Source organism: Lonchura striata, chromosome 3 (genome assembly GCF_050655825.1).
Source record: "Lonchura striata isolate lonStrDom1 chromosome 3, ASM5065582v1, whole genome shotgun sequence".
Lineage (NCBI taxonomy): Eukaryota > Metazoa > Chordata > Aves > Passeriformes > Estrildidae > Lonchura > Lonchura striata.
This window is the reverse complement of record NC_140705.1, coordinates 96,017,888-96,034,045: the sequence shown is the minus strand read 5'-3', so window position 1 is coordinate 96,034,045 and position 16,158 is coordinate 96,017,888. Positions and strand designations below refer to the sequence as shown.

The window sequence follows — 16,158 nt, the reverse complement described above, 5'->3', positions numbered from 1 at the left end:
TTCCCCGGCTCCCACCGCTGCCGGGACAGCCCAGGGATTGAGGCCGGTTCCCGGGGTCCTGGGGCTTGGCACCGCAGGAACGCGCTGCCCCAAGGAAACACCAGAGGCGGTGGGGTTTGCATGTTTTAATGATGATTTAGGAGAGATGTGGACAGATGTGAGCTCACCGGAGAGCCGGGAGCTCAGGCATTCGCCAGCCCCACATGCACATGCTGGCGTGAGAACAGCTGGGCGCACGATCCCGAGCCCGCCGGGCGGCAGCGCCCCGCGTACCTCACACCGTCTCAACACCAGGGTTCCCCAGGGGCTGCCACAGCAGACACGGTCATGGAGCACGATTATGAACGGCACAGCCCTGCTCTCCGGGGGGAGAGCTGCGTGTGGAGAACAAGAAATGCTGCGAGCAGGGACATGCAAGCAGTCCTGAAGGGCACTGGTCACAGTCGCCTGGATGCAATCAGCGTTCGAGCCTTTCTTAGACTTCTCCGGCATTCTCCATGGACTGTGGGCAGCCACCAGATTTCAGCAGAAGCACAACATGACTAACTCGTATGGAACAAGCCACATGGGTGTTACCTGAAACCCAGAGTCCAGTGGGACCAGACCCTGCTGGACAACGCAGCCAGAACACCTGGGCCAGAAATTCTTCATGGATGACATGAAGGGATACAACTAAGACTAGAGACATTCTGTAGTATGGTAGGTGTCTTCTGGAAACCCAGAAGTATCCTGGGTAAAAGCTCAGGAAAGAGAGTAAGACCTTGTCTATTGACCTTTCAGCTGAAATAAACTAGAAAACATTTATTGTTGTATATTCCTAAAAAAAGAAACAAAAAAAAAAAATCTCACAGGGGCTTGTGAGCATCACTTGCAAGGTGCACCCATGGCTGCAATGCCACGCCTCAGCCACATACACATCCTCTACTCCACCTCATAGCTAGTATTTTCGGCAAAACTTTAGGCACTGTGCTCTCTGTCCTTTATAATTTACCTTCTGTGCTTTACTTTAAGGGACACTTTGAGAGAAGGTGAAAAATACACATTTTACTCCAGAGAATGCTGCTTATTCCTGAAAAATTCAGCAGAGGATTCAAGTGTCCCTCAAACACTACCTCCCCCAAGCCCATCTGGAAAGGCAGGGTATGAATAGCTGCATCATCTGTAGTTGTGGCTCTACTACCAAGCATTATCTAAATTTCCCTTTTGAGGGGAAGGATGGGTCTAGCACCCCAGAATATGAGGATTTCTTGGATTATTGTGATGGGGAAAATTTCCTGTTCTTGTCTGCCCTATCATTTATGAGAGCTCAGCTGTCACTTCAGACACATCCTGGATGAAAGCAATTGCTGTGAGATCTTCCCACTGCAGAGCAGAAAACATGCAGTTTTTAAGCTCAGCTAAGCTAACATGAAAATGTCAGTGGAGATGTGGTGAACTTCATGAGTAACAACTCTTCACAGCCTACATTTTACCTCAGTGAGTTACCACCACTCTTCACCTGGACTGCAGTGAAGTTCTGACACCTCTGTGCGATCATAAGGTTAAAAACCCAACCAATCCTTCTCCCACATCCTTCTCCCTCCTTATCACCCAGCCCCTTCCTGTCAGGATTGTCTGCTGCATGAAGAACTCTGAAATCTCCATCACAAGCAGAGATGAGTACACCAAAATGCTAGGTTCTTCTGAGGAGGGCAGAAATTCCATTGTTTGATTCACTTCCCATTATATGCAGGCAACTTCTAATCTCCACAATGTCTTCTAGTTTGTTTGTTATGGGGAACAGGAACCTGTTTCTTTCCATGACCATCTCTCCCTCCCAAAGGGATGTGCTGGGCTCACACTGCAAATTCAGATACACTTCACAAGGGGAGAAACCTGACAGGCATTTAAGTTATACTTGAAGCAGATGCTAGCTCTGAAATACAGAGATCTCAAGAAATTTAACCCCTCCTTCCCCTGAGAGCACCTGATTTCTCAGATGTGTGGCAAACAGGAATGTCTCTCCTGGTCTACAAAATCTCACCCACCTTGCCCCTAGCTAAGATCAAGTTGTGGACTGTGTTCAGGGTAGAAGATTACAGTATTTGTCAAAGGGAGGAGAATAAAACCGGTTGGCTCAAATGGGATTAGGTAGAAATTTCAGGTTCAAGCCTCAAGTAAATCATGAAGGGAAAATCTGAGACAAGAGCCTAAGTTCACTGCAGTGCCTCAGAAGAAACTGGGATCAGGTTTCTGCTACTTGAAACACTCAGCACAAAAGTGATGCTAGAAATCCTACAGCCTGCTGGTGAGCTCCGAGGGGGTCTCTCTACCTCTTTTAAGCAGAATCCAACTGCCTCAGACTGGGACAGACACTGATTCAAATCTCAATAGGAAAAGGGATAGCTATAAATAAAGAAAATCACCTTTCTTGCCTGGGTTAATTCACCACCTGCAGTTCAGCACCCTTTTGCCAGCCATTGCCTGGGAGTTCAGCCAACCAGCTTGGAAAATGACCTAAGGAAACTGACTTCTTGGTGTTCCTGGTTTTAGGCACCAAGAGAGCTTGCTCCTTTCTATGTAACAGAGCAGGAACAAAGGAAAGGAGTCACCTATTTGGAGCCGAGCTAAGGCACTAATGATGCAGTAGGTGAGGAAAGAATAAACACAGCGGGAGGAGCACAACTCCATCGTTCTCTCCACTCAATTCCCTTAAAAAACCCAATGTTATCTCTATAGAAAAGGAGGAGCTAATACAGCATTACAGTATCCCTGCTGGGGTTTCATTTTAAGGTTGTTTTGTTGTACTCCCAGAGAGATTTGTTTCAGGTATCAAAGTCACAGAAGCTGTTTCTAAAGTGGATTTTGGTGAATGCAGGCAGAGTTATCTGAGCAGCTCTGGCTCATCACAGCTCTGTGAGGATGCCTGTTTTGTTGTTTTTCCCTGTGGTCTCCCGGAAAATATGAAGCCTGTCTCTATCACTTTTTGGCATGTTACTGAGATAAGCCACCGAACTGTGCTGACACGAGGGGTGCAGTCTCTCCCTGTTCACAGTGGTGGCAGTTGTGTCATCATCACAGCTTGATGAAGATTGATGATGACTGGTTCATCTTCTGCCCAGTGTCGCTGAGGGGGAAAACGCTGGAGATGGCTACATCCACAATTCCTTGGCAGAGCTCTGCATACAGCTTCCTAAGAAATGAGAGAGAGAGAATCAGATACCCAGGCAGGCCAAACCAGCAGAGGCCTGGCCAATTTTTATGGAGAAATCCATTTTCCCAGCAAGATCTACAAGATCCTATTCCCATTACAAGGAGTTTCAGGGTGGCAAATAGGAGGAGAGCAGTATCTCTTCCACCTCCTCCTGTTTACACCAATATTTTCTTTTTCCATGGTGGTAATTCCCAATATTTCTCCCTTTCACAAAGAACCACAAAACCCATTATCTATGTTTACAGTCAGAGGCTGTGGACTCTCAGGCCCCAGACTTGAGTCTCCACAAATGCAAAGGAGCAGAAAACATCTCAGGGCTCCCTGTAGCAGCTTTCCAACTCAGGGAGTTGGGATTTACTGCTCCAGACATTGTTCACACAGGAATGTACCCCAGAGGGTCTGCTCTGATGCATTCCTGGTTTGATGAAATGCTGTGCTGGGGTGCAGCTGTACACATCAGCTTATGACCAGGCACAGGCGCTTCACAGGACCCTCAGACATGTGGGATGCGTTTTACCATGGCACAGCTCATGCACAGCAGGATTAGGGAGAAGAGAGGTGTTCGAGTTAACAACAGCTTCATTTTCTGCTGGAGAAAACACATGTGTGACGTTCCTAAATGTGCTGGCATCTGGGACGCATTTAGTACCAAACCTGTTTTTCCCAGGATTAACAATGTCTTTTACTCCATGCCACTGGGGCTATGTGACAGTAAGATGGGATTTTTATTGCTTACAGCAGCCATTTTTTTTCCCTCTTTAAATCAGAGCTGTGTGATACAAGTGCTACAAATAAAAATAACCCTCAACAGAAGTCACAAATAGCCAAAACCTACCTCAGCTGCTTTCAATCTTCCAAGTGCCCAACACTTTTGCTCTTCCAAGAGGCACAAAACTAACAGGGCATTGCTGCAATCCAAATCCATCCAGCAACAGCCAAATTCTACCCATACAGCAAGACAAGGAGGTGCAAGGCAGTCATTGCACCATGATGCACATTGTGAACAGGGCATCCTGGACACAGAAAGCTCCCCAAGCTCTATCCCTAAAAAAGCTGCTGAACAGGCTGTCTGGTAGGCTTGACCTGCATTTTTTGTCTTCTGTTAGTGATGATCTAACCTAATTTAATCAACATCTAATTTGATCAAATTCTAATGCAGTGATGTACAGTCTGTTCTGTTTTTTTGTTGTTTTTTTTTTTTTTTTTTTTTTTTAATATGATACAGATGCTCACTTAGTAAAAATTTCTGATCTCGTGCAGCTGTCTCAGTCATGTAATACAGCACCTCCTGCTGTGCCTACACAAAGATGTTCATGGCCAGGGCTACTTGGCTGTTCCAGCCTCTCTGCAGCTGCTGGAAGAAGCTATAACCAATCTCTGTGACACCAAAAGGGTTAATTCAATTTTTACTGTGCCTGTGAACTCTTAGCAGAGAAACAAGGCATGCAAAATCTGCTTTCCCATCAAGGATGTCTGGAAAGTAAGAAGACATCTGGCTCAGGAATGCAGGCACAGCCAAAATAAGGACTCAATCTAGGAACCTGGGGAGGGTTTCTTGGTAATGGGCAAATTGTAACATGGATGCAGTAATTGTATATAAGCAAGACACTTGTAAAATCACATGAACATATAAGGTTAGGAGTTATCCCCTGTGTGGTTTGAATAAATGATGCTCTTTTAACACTAAATTGGTGTTTAGTCTTTATTCCTTAGGTTTTCAGAGATTTGGTAACATCTGCAGCATCCACAGTCTGTGGTCCTGCTGCCTGCAAATTCAGCCACTCACTTCCAGCTGCTGCCCTTAATGCCACTCATTTAACATGTGTTCATATAAAGAGCAGCCACCAGCAGTGCCACAACCAGAGATTGAGAAACAATCTGACTCCCAAAATATTAAATCTGCAAACATAACTTCAACCCAAGTGTAATAAAAATGACCCCAGTTATATTCAAACCCATTTGTTCAAAAACACATATTAGTGTCCCATTTCTCATGGGAAAGAAGCTGGGGAATACCAAACATAGAGACAAGAGTAATGAACCCAAACTCACTGGCACTTGGAGCAGTGTCCAGTGTTAGCCTGGAAAACTCCCTTGCCATTCATTTTCTTTCATCTTTTTCACTTGGAGCTGGGACATAGCCATGTTTTGGGTGAGGCATGTGAATGGTGGCATCACAAAGGTGTTACAGAAACTGATTTACTCACTGGGCACATGCTGGGGCCCCATTGACTTCTATTAGCCAGACCTTCAGCTCCTCATCCACCATGAAGTCAAAGCCAAAGAGCTGGAAGCTCTGGTAGTGAAGATGCTTCGTGCTGATTGCAGGCTCTATACACATAAGGCAGCTTCTGTGAAGGGAGAAACAGAAACTCAGGGTTAAGGCTGCTGTGGACACGTTAAGTAAGAGGGGTTGCCCTGCAACTCTCCCAGATTACAAGTTATGTCCAACACATGCCATGGTAACCAGGTCCATGCAAGTGAGATCCCGTGTCCATGAAAATACATGTGGGGACGCACTGAGTTAACTCAAAGAGCTGGAGCGCATCCAGCATCCTCCCTCACCTCTGGGTCAGGCAAGCTGAAAAACATGATGTACAATGCCACAGAGGGCATTGCACATAATACAGCAAGTCCCCAGGGAACTGCCACTGGATGCTCATTTGCCTTCAAGTCCCTCAAAGGTTATGCCACATATTTTTAGTGCAATTAACAGCAATGGGGTACTGGCAAAGCAAATTCCTTCATGAAGGACTGCTTTGTCAAGACCTGGATTCTCTGCAGCACTGAGATTTCTCTCCAGGCACTTTCTATGCCCAGGAGGGAACTGGCTCTTGTGGCCTGAGTAAGATGACCTAGGCAACAGCCATGTGCTGCTGCTGGCTGATGGTGGTGGAAGCATCCAGAGTCTGTACACTTGAGTCCAGCTTCACTTCCCCTCTATCACCTGTATGCCTTTCTTAACCTCAGCCTCTCCCAGCTCTGTCTTTTGACCTGCTCTCTTCCCTTTTCACTCTACCCTTCACCAGCCACAGCTGGCAAAATGCAGAGACAGGCACATATAACATTGAGGCAACAGCACTTACAGAGGTGCCTTCTCATTGAGCAGTGACATGGGGGTATTTATGGCCTTATCCTGAATTTATGCAGTTGAAATCCCTCCCTTCATGCTCTGCTTCCCCAGCTGTGTCCATACACACTCCCTGTCCCTGAAGGGTCTTGCTCTCCACAGCAGCAGGCAGCTGGCTACCTTATTATGTGTTTGATTTGCAGTAAGATGCTATTCTCGAGTGTTGTGTTCAGGGCATCCATCAGATACTGGTTGAACTCCTCGAAGAACATTTCATTGCCTTCCTCATACCGCCCGTAGTTTTTGGAATATTCCTTCTGAATGCAGTGATTGGTCAAGTGGCAGGTTTTGTCCTGGAAATTAGCACTGTTATATGGTTCGGAAGAGGTCCGCAGGACACCCTCTCTGTAGAGGTAGATATTATATTGATGATCCACGAGAACCCAGCTCCTGGGGGACAGGAGAACAAACTCTAGTCTCAGTGGCTCCCAAAGACACAGCATGAACAAGAAAACTGGTATTACAAAGGCAAAAAAGGTTACCTGATGTCAAACTTGCGATGCCCTGGCTCTAAAAGTAGAGGATTCTCCAGGTATTTCTGAATCACATGCACTTGTCCCTGCTCATCTATGAAGTCCAGGAGCTCTGCAGCCTCTGAAGAAATCAGAATCCCTTCCCCTGGCACAGAAAGTTGAAGACAAAATTAGGTAGAGGATCCTACCTTTGCTGGAGCTTTTTCAGGCCCCAAGTGGCTCATTAGCCCAAAAATCAACATTCAAGAACCTGTCGCCCCAGGGTCAGCCAGTGCCCAAGCAATGCCACAGTCACTCCATGGGAATGAATCCATGGAGGGATCTCTTCCTTGCCATGCCATGGGCCTCTGGCTCCCCAGAAACCAGGCCTGATGGAAATGGGAATCAAGGGGATCTGACAGGGCACAGCCTGCCTGGGGCACATCTGCAGGGTGTGAGGAGATGCACAGCAGGCAGGGAGACCTGGGCAAGCAGTGAGGCAGCTGCTTGGGTTGGGGGCATTCTGGTTTCTTTTATGTCTTTTTTTTTTTTCTCTTCCTATCTAGGCTCGGCAGGGGTAGGAGGGTGTGGTGGTGCTTGTATTTGAGACTTGACAAATTTGGTTTTGTTTTTCCCTGAGTTTCAGCAGTTTAGAGAGAACAGGGAGATTGGCACATTTTCTGTAAAGATTTTTGCCTTTCTTTTTTATTTGGGGAGGGAGGTTTGTGGGGTTTTTTATCCCAGACTCAAGACTTTCCCTGTCTGGCTTCTCTGGCTGCCAGAGGCAGTCACACATGCACACTTGTGCAGTGTTGCCCTGCTCATTGAATTCACTTAAGTTATTATTAAAATCATTGCTGAATAAGGAAGAGTACTATTTTAAATTGTTCATCCATGTACTCAGTGTTCCTGCTGCTGAAGCTCTTCATTAAAAAAATGAACTGTGCCATTTAAACACTCCCACATTTTGGCTGAAGCTGTCACAGTTCATCTCTTGCAAGAGTCCAAATAGCAAACTTCTGTTGCAGAGCACTGAAGAGAGACCATTTTCCTTCTGGGATTTCATAAAGCAATGGCATGGTATCATAAGGGATAAGCCAGGTCAGGTGAAGTTACCAAACACTCCTCTGGCACTATGCCCGTTCTTAAGGCACTAGTTTTCTGGACTAAACCTGATTACTTAGTCTTAATTTTGTGCTCCGTGTTTTTGAGGAAATACTGTGCAAAAAGCCCCACTCTTCAAGGGGGCATCAAAGGAGTAATAGAGGTTTGAAGCACAGGCAGGGTTTGACAGGATCATCCACAGAAAAATGCTCCTAGCTGATTTCTGAAGGTCACTGTCAGCAGAGCCCTGCAGGTACTCTCACTGCTCCATCCTCTGCTCAGCTTTCCAGCCCTACTGTCCTCCCATTCATCCCAGCACTCTCCACTGAAAGGAAGTCTGAAATGAAAGTATCTTTCTCACCCATACTTTGTGCAGGGGGCAAGATTTTTTTAGTCTCCTGATCACAGTAGAGCAAGGCAGAACCTTGCACTGGTACAGCTTCAGGGTGTGCACTGGGGAAAGGAGGGAAACAACATCCCTAAGCCAGCAAAGCTGCTGCAGTGGGGAGATCAGCAGGCACCTGTTCCACACTGGACAGATGGCAAACCAAGGGGAGGGTCAGTTTGACTGTGCACCCAGGCAGCAACCCAGTGAGGCAGCAAAGGAGCTTATGTGGGACAGCTGTCAAAGAAAACACCAAAACCTCCAGCCATGGTTACAAACCCTTAAAACATCAGTCAGGGCATCCTAAACCTTGAATTTTACTGTTACTGATGGATGACTAAGCTTCTGTTAGGCCTGCCCCAAGACAGGGGTTGTGCCTGAGCTGTATCTTTCTTGGTAATTAGCATGAACAAGCTTTCTTCTTCAGAAGAAGAATCCCCATGCGTATCTTCCCCCTAGAAGATTACCATGAGACTCTGCTTTCCACTTTAATTTCCAGCAGCACAGTGATGAATACAAAAGGCTACTCTGCTTTAGTGCAGAAAAGATGGGATCACACGTGCATGAAGTATCTGAAGAGTCTGAACCTGCTCAGCCTGCAGCAGACTACAGCAACTGCCTTTCCAAATGCCCAGATGGATTTCTTTGCCAGTTTATTACTCAGAAACACATTCCTGCACTGGCATAACAAAAGGACTCATCTCCCCTTCATTCCTGATGAAAACAAGGATGCTCTTCCAATTCTTCTTGGTGACACAGCCAAGAGAGCAGAACAGTTATCAAAGCACTGCATTATAGCTGTGTCCAGCTATCTCATAGCTCATTATTTCTGTAGAGTCAGTGATGGAATGACCCTGGAACAAGGAAGACACATTATCACTTGGCTATCTGTTGTCCTATTCAGATTAAATGGACAGACAGACACTGCATTGATTGTCTTTGCTCTGGTACCTTCCCCTGAGGCTTGGGTGCAATTGTGACGTACTGAGCTCGTGGCTGCTCAGCCAGGCTCTCAGTGTGACCATGGGCAGGCCACTGGCACCAGGCATCTGTCTGGTTGAAAGACAAGTAGGATTTCCACCCAGGAGAAGGCAAGTTAAGCTGCAGCATGGGGAGCTGGGCTCCTTGCCCATGAAGGTTGCTGCCCTGCCTGCTGACTGCCTCCCTGTATCCTGTTCTTCTCCCTCTAACCTGCTGTCCACATTCCCCTCGCTTGCTGGTCCCTGCTGCCTTCTCCCCACAGCAAATTCTCACATTTTGAGGTGCATGTAAAGAAGTGAGGGCCCTTTCCCTGCCGTGCATGTCCTAGGCAGCACGTGCACACCACAGTGCTTGTCTGTCAGTGAAGCCCTTCATAGACAGACCACACATCAGCTTGGTTCAGCCAGACCCTGTGATTCTATAGATCATGTAAAGAGTGAGGAATAATGAGAAATAGCTCCTGGTGCTGGAGAATGAACCTTTGGCACCAGCTGAGGACTTGGCTATCCACACGTTGCCTTCTTTTCCTTCCCGCCGCCTGTTGTAAGCTGCCAGGAACACTTCCCGCTCATCTGTCCTTGAGTTGTTGATGAGATGGTGAATCCCATTCTGTGCTGGAGCCACAGGGGTCTTCAAGTTTGTTGGGTAAATCACGTATGACTCAGGGAACCATGTGCAGGACTCCGATAGCTCAGGACTTGTCTTGATTAGCCTGGGTGAAGAGGGACAGGCTGTTAATCTCTGGAGTGTCCCCACCTGCATAGGACTTAGTGAATAATGAAAAATCATCATTAACTGGGCTCTTTTGCTTGATGATGAATGGCAGCTTATGGATAGTCTGTGCTAAATTATCCTGTTTTCCTTAGACCCTTGGAGTTAGGGTTTTCCTGAAGATATCATGGCAACCCCAGCCCACAGCAAAGCACTACTCTTTGAATCAGAACTTGCATGCTTTCATTACACTTTACTGACACAGCTGAGAAATTTCCATGTAACTAAAGCTGGTGGTACATTCCCTGCATCATCTCTGCACAAGGGAACTGAGGAGGCATTTTTGCTGACACGACTCAGGGCAGGAAGTATGCTGTGATCACAGCTGGAAAAAGGAAAGCCAGAGCATTAATGCTCTCTGTGTTGGTGCTTAGCCCTTGATCCCATTCCCACTGAGATCAGATCAGGTGTCCCAGCTGTGTATGAATGCCACTGGGAAGCCACAGAAAGCAAGGGCACAGTTACATGTTTCACATCCCAAGGTGTCTGGGATCCTTCAAGCACATCTCCCTTACCAAGTAATGTCTGGAGACAGCAGCAAATTCCTGTTAGCAGAGCTCAGGCCTGTTTTCCTTCAAAGTCAGGGGAGCTGCCTGCCTCTCCAAATGCCTATGCTTTGCTTAAAGCCAAAACTAGAGTTCATGAGGTGTTGACTCTGTGCATTTGTGCCTCTCTGTTGAGATGGCAGTGGTCAGTGGCACTTTGGGAGCCCTGAGGAATGTAATTTATTGTCCTGTGGGTTCCTGCGTAGCCTGATGCATGGGTGACCCTACAGTTAAAAAGGTCAGCCAAGCTTCAGGATATTAAAATAGGTGTGCAAGTTCATTCAGCACTCTAGGTAATAGGCTAAAGAGAAATCCATCTGAGGAGTGCTCTAAGTGCTTGTTTAAAAATACTCTGCAACTGGAAGAGGCTCTTTGCAGAGGAAGGAGAGGCTCTGGATCAGCACACACAGTCTGCAGGACTGCATTAGTGAGAGGCAGCACAGACTGTAATGGGCAATCAAATTGTTGAAGGAGACCAAGAGCTCTGACATAAAGATACTCTAGTAGGAGCAGAGTTTGCATAGGGACAGGGTTATTTGCCATGAAAGTTCATCCACATTTCCCCAGGAGACCCTGGCATGGCAGTCATGCAGAAATAACTCCCAGAGCTCTTCCTGGAGATGTCTCCAAGCATTTGTTTGACCAACAAATCTGATTAGCTAAAGGCACATTAGCGTCTCTTCTCTGTATAAAACAGAGAATAAAAGGAGAAGATTTTAATTAAATGTCTACAAGGAAGAAGAGCAGATACCTTTGGGTTTCTTTTTCCTTTTGATTTGGGTCTAATCTGATTCAATACACTCTATGGTTTCAAGTAGATACAACTCAGTGGAAATGGCATTTCCCCTGAGGTTACAGAGAGGCCTTTGTGCACACAAACAGCTCTAGAAACCAGCCCAGGAGTCTAAAGACAGCACATGCTAGGACACTCCCAGGGCAGCTGTTGTGTGAAATACCCTCCAAACAGGTTCAACACTCAACAAGGGTTAGAAGAGAAGCTTCTGCCAAGCCCATCTAACATTTCAGTGAATTTCTTACTTCACCAGAGATGCTTTGCGGCACAGCTTGTCTGCTCCCCTGTAGTAATTCACCAGCTGCACAAGTCCAGGTTCATGGCCTAAGAAGGGGAAACAGAGGTCAGACAAACTCCTCAACAAATAAAGGCAAAATGCAAAGGATCTGTGCAGTAGGGGAAAAGAAGTGGAAGCTGTTTCCTTGCCCTGCATTACAGAAACAGGTTGTAAACTGGTATTGGTTCCTTTGGTTTCTTTCATCTAGTTACAAAAAACCATGCAGTTACCTACTTGTTTTTAATCTGACACATCCATCTTGCAAAGGAAAATAATTTTTTCCTAATTCACATTGGGAACAGTCAGGTGTTCTCCATCTTCTGGGGTAAGCTTTTAAGAATCAAGATTTCAGTCACTCTTAAATACAAGTGGAGAATGCAGGAAAACACACCTTGACATAAAGATCACAGCTTAGCTAACAGCTTTTTTTCTTTGTCATGTACAGCATGATTCCCTCTCGGGTCTGATACCACAAAACACTGGGAAACATTGAAAGACTTGGAGTCTTGCTTCTGTCTAGCAGCTTGCAACAAGACCTGTTGGATACCTGAGGTGAGAAGGGAACCTCTGGAAGTCTCTGGTCCAACCTCTTGTTCAAAGTCTGAGTATCTCTAAAGATAGATACTGACTTCTACAAGTCCTTGTCCCAGTTCTTGGCTGCCAACCTGTGTCCCCTTGACCATAGTGGTGGCTCTTCATATAGTAAATCCAGATGTTTAAGCCTTCCTTGCACTGGAAAATAACCAAACTGGCCCCAGTATCCAGCTGTGGCCTCAGCATCGACAAAGAGAGTGCTAAGCAGAGGGCACTTCCTTACCAACACTGGACTCCATACCACAACCTGCCTGCCTTCACCTTTTCTCAGGACAGAAACACTTGTGCTCAGCTGGAAGCTCTCTGGGAGGGACCAGAATCCTGAAAAAGGATTTAGGGTTTTACTTATCTTTCTTGGTGTTTGCCTGGGAAAAAAGGCCTGGAGCAAACATTACCTTAAACACCAGGCAGCTGCAAGATCACAGACAGTGAATATCTATTTTCAGCCTCAAAGTCACTTCCCTGACCTGGGTCACTTTTATTCACAAATCTTTAAATACAAGATAGCTGAAAACCATCCTGCAGAAAAAATCTGTAACTTCAGGCACTTCAGGGTACAGCCAGCACAGGCATATTGTTTTACTGAAAAGAAAATAATAGAAGCCCTCAAATTTTCTTCTGTTTCTAGTTTATCCTTATGAGCTGCATCCTTGCTGGGCTCCTGAGCAGTGCCACAGAGTAGGGGGCTGCAACATAGAGTTGGGTGGCCACCAAAGAGGGACCTCAAGGCAGGAGGGAAAACTTCTGGGGCATGTTGTGAGGTCTGTAGTATGCATTTAGTGGGATTAAAAAGCAGCCAAGGCACTGACCAAAGTGGCAATCATCTCCTGGCCAGCAGGGCATAGAGCCCACCATCCCCTGCTACATGAGGCCTCTGCAGCCTCTTCCTCCTTTCCATCCCCTTGGCACAAACTGCTTTTCTGCTAGATGAGGACACAGCTTAAGGGTACAATTCCCCAGGAATTAGGTTACCAGTGCAAGCTACAGAGGTCCCTGCAACTGAGCAGAAGCAGTGGTGCATGCTGAAAATCCCCACTTCTCTCCATGATCCAGCTTAGGCCCTGAGCAAAGCAAATCCCTACAGTTCCCCGAATTAATGTCTGCTTCCACCAAGTAGAGCCCTTAGGAAAACCAAGCCAGCTTTGATGCAACAGTTGCTCAGGAAGACAAACCAAAGAAGACAGAACTTTTTGGAAAATGCACCAAAATAACCATGTTATTTTTGGTCTGAATCTACTGATTTCAGACAACCAGTTCCTGCTACAGGAGGATGGTTTAAAGATGCCAGTGCCAAAGCATGGCCCCTCTCCACGGGTTATAGATATGTCTTGGCTCCCTCCACCTGGTCACCCCCCTGAGAAATGGTTTGAGTTTTTGGGCATCCCATGGCAACATATGCAGAAGGGCTCAGGGAAGCCCTTCTGTCACTCCAGGACACTTTGAGGATGGAAGGGGTTAGTTAGAGATGGTGGGCCACAAGCCCACCATAGCTGGATGTGCTGTGAATGCCCACTCTCAAGGAGCTGCACTTGTTCTGCAATGAGGTCTGATCCTCATAGGTCCTCCATGCTGAGCAGGTTAAAGCACAGGTCTGCCTGCTGCAGGCATGTGTGAGCATCCTCACTGCCTGAGCCTCTCCCGGTGTCTCCCTGCCCACTACAGACACCCTGACACCGGGAGGTGACCAGATGGCACTGCCATGTGATGGGGACTTTCCACTCACAACTGTGGAAGAGACAAGGGAGAGACGCTGGAACTGGTGACTTGCAAATTGCTAAGAGCAGTCAGAGATGGGTCTCAGATGCAAGAGAGAGGCTGCACCAGAGCTGCTGGAGTGAGGGGGCTCTGCCTGTTCTGATGTTTCTGCAGCCAGAAGCAGTGCTGCAAAATCACCTCAGAAATAAACCAGGGCCAAGATGACAGTGCAGCCCTGCTCCCTGCCACGCCCTGCAACACTGCCAGTGCCTGGCTTGGCTCTCCTGCTTGTGGGCACTATCCCTGCCTGCTTCTGGGCTCTGCACCATCCAACAGGGCAGAGGGCCAGGGTGGCTGTGCCATGGGACAGCAGCGAGCATGGCAGGCAGGGGACAAGCCTACACAGGGCAGCTCCCAGAGCTCTGCATGGTGACAGGGTGACAGTGGAGGTCAGGCAGCAGGGGAAAAGGTGGTGGGGCAGGGGTTGCAGCGGGCCCTACACACACAGAGCCTTTGGAATTACCCACACCCTGGTCCAGTGCTCCAGGCAGGGATAGTGCCGTTGCCCTCACCAAGCCCTGCAGAGCCACATCCCCGCCAGCCCCAGCTCTGAAGTGAAGGTTTGAACGGGCCTGACTCAGACCCCTTCTGCCTCCTGTCCCAAGCAGCAGAACACCCCCATACCACGTAGGCTCAGCACCGCAGTGTCCCTGCCCAGCACCAGGCAGGGGATAACACTGGAACCACCGCGACCCCACAAAGGCACGCTGCTCGTCCGAATGCCCCCGCAGAGGGGCAAACAGCCCCAAGGGCACTGCTGCAGGGCAAGGAAGGCAGTGCTGGGCTGCACCCAGAGCGGGGGCCGGGATCCTGAGATCTGCCGCATGTCACAGCAGCGTCTCCGGGAAACCCTTGTGTCACCCCCCGCCCTTCCCACTGCTTCAGCACAGCACAGGCCTCAGCTGGGGGGTGTTCTGGGGGGCCCGGGGAAATCACTCTCCGGGAGCCCGGGAAGAGGATCTTTGGGGCCCTGGCTGGCGGCAGCAGGGCCCGCAGAGAGCCCTGCCGGGGTCGGCTGCTCGGAGACCCCGCGGTGCCCGAGCTTTGTCTGGGCGCCGGAGGCCGGGGACAGCGGCGGGGACAGGGAGCAGAGCGGGGCTGGCGGCGCCGCCCCCGAGCCGCGGGGCTCAGCCGGGCAGCGCCCCGCCCGACCCGCAGCGGCGGCGGGAGGCTGCGGCGACCCGCGGGGACGCTGCCCTGCGGCGGGGACACCGGGCACCGGAGGGCACAGCGCGGCCACAGACCGAAGGGGAGCGGGGAGCGCCGGGCCCCGCTGCCGGCGGGGCGGGGAGGACCCTTACCCAGCCTGCCGAAGGGAAGCCGGTTCCTCTCGCCCAGCATCAGGTTGAAGCGGGGGTTGTCCCTGCGGAGGCGCCGCCACTGCCCGCTGGCCAGCAGCAGCCGGCTGACCTCGGTGTACACGCTGCTGCCCTCGTCCCGCACCACGAAGGTGTACATGGCGGCGGGCGGGGGAAGGGGCTCCCCGCCTACCCCCGGCGGCTCATGGGGCCCTGCCGCAGCCCAGGCGGGGCCCTGCGCGGCCGCCGCCGCCCGGGCCGGCTCCGCATGGCCGGGGCCGCCGCCCCCGCACACCGCCCCAGGGCCTGCCCGGGCGGGGACTGACCCGGAACCAGAACCGCCCTCCCGCTCCAGAGCCTGCTCCTGATCCTGATGCCGATCCCGATCCGACTCCTGCTCCTGCTCCTCCCCGCCCCGTTACGCCCTGCAACCGCCGGGGGCGGGGCCATAAGGCCGTTGGGGGCCGGGCCAGCGGGTCCGCGGTGTGACACCGGCCGGGATCTGTCACCGGCCGGGATCTGTCACTGACCCCACTGCTCCCCGGTGTGACACCGGCCGGGGTCTGTCACTGACCCCACTGCTCCCCGGTGTGACACCGGCCGGGATCTGTCACCGACCAGGATCTGTCACCGGCCGGGATCTGTCACTGACCCCACTGCTCTCCGGTGTGACACCGGCCGGGGTCTGTCACCGGCCGGGATCTGTCACTGACCCCGCTGCTCCCCGGTGTGACACCGGCCGGGATCTGTCACTGACCCCACTGCTACCCGGTGTGACACCGGCCGGGATCTGTCACTGACCCCACTGCTCCCCGGTGTGACACCGGCCGGGATCTGTCACCGACCAGGATCTGTCACTGACCCCACTGCTCCCCGGTGT

The 16,158-nt window shown here is 49.8% G+C and overlaps 1 protein-coding gene across 1 annotated transcript; it reads right to left on the bottom strand.

Moving 5' to 3' along the window:
• Positions 1 to 110: 110 nt before the first annotated feature.
• TTL (tubulin tyrosine ligase) lies at positions 111 to 15,689 on the bottom strand. Its single transcript, XM_021534864.3, has 7 exons — positions 15,282 to 15,689; positions 11,600 to 11,678; positions 9,725 to 9,957; positions 6,806 to 6,941; positions 6,444 to 6,713; positions 5,401 to 5,544; positions 111 to 3,172 (listed from the first exon to the last, which is right to left on the bottom strand). The coding sequence occupies exons 1-7, from the start codon at positions 15,436 to 15,438 to the stop codon at positions 3,055 to 3,057; spliced, it is 1,137 nt and encodes a 378-aa protein (XP_021390539.1). The 5' UTR covers positions 15,439 to 15,689; the 3' UTR covers positions 111 to 3,054.
• Positions 15,690 to 16,158: the final 469 nt, after the last annotated feature.

Coding starts and splice junctions, on each gene's coding strand:
- TTL (XM_021534864.3), bottom strand. CDS start 15,438: ATGTACACCTTCGTGGTGCGGGACGAGGGCAGCAGCGTGTACACCGAG. Junction 9,958..11,599: donor CGCAAAGCATCTCTGGTGAA/GTAAGAAATTCA, acceptor CTCTTCACCCAG/GCTAATCAAGACAAGTCCTG. Junction 6,942..9,724: donor GTCCTCAGCTGGTGCCAAAG/GTTCATTCTCCA, acceptor TTTCTGTGCCAG/GGGAAGGGATTCTGATTTCT.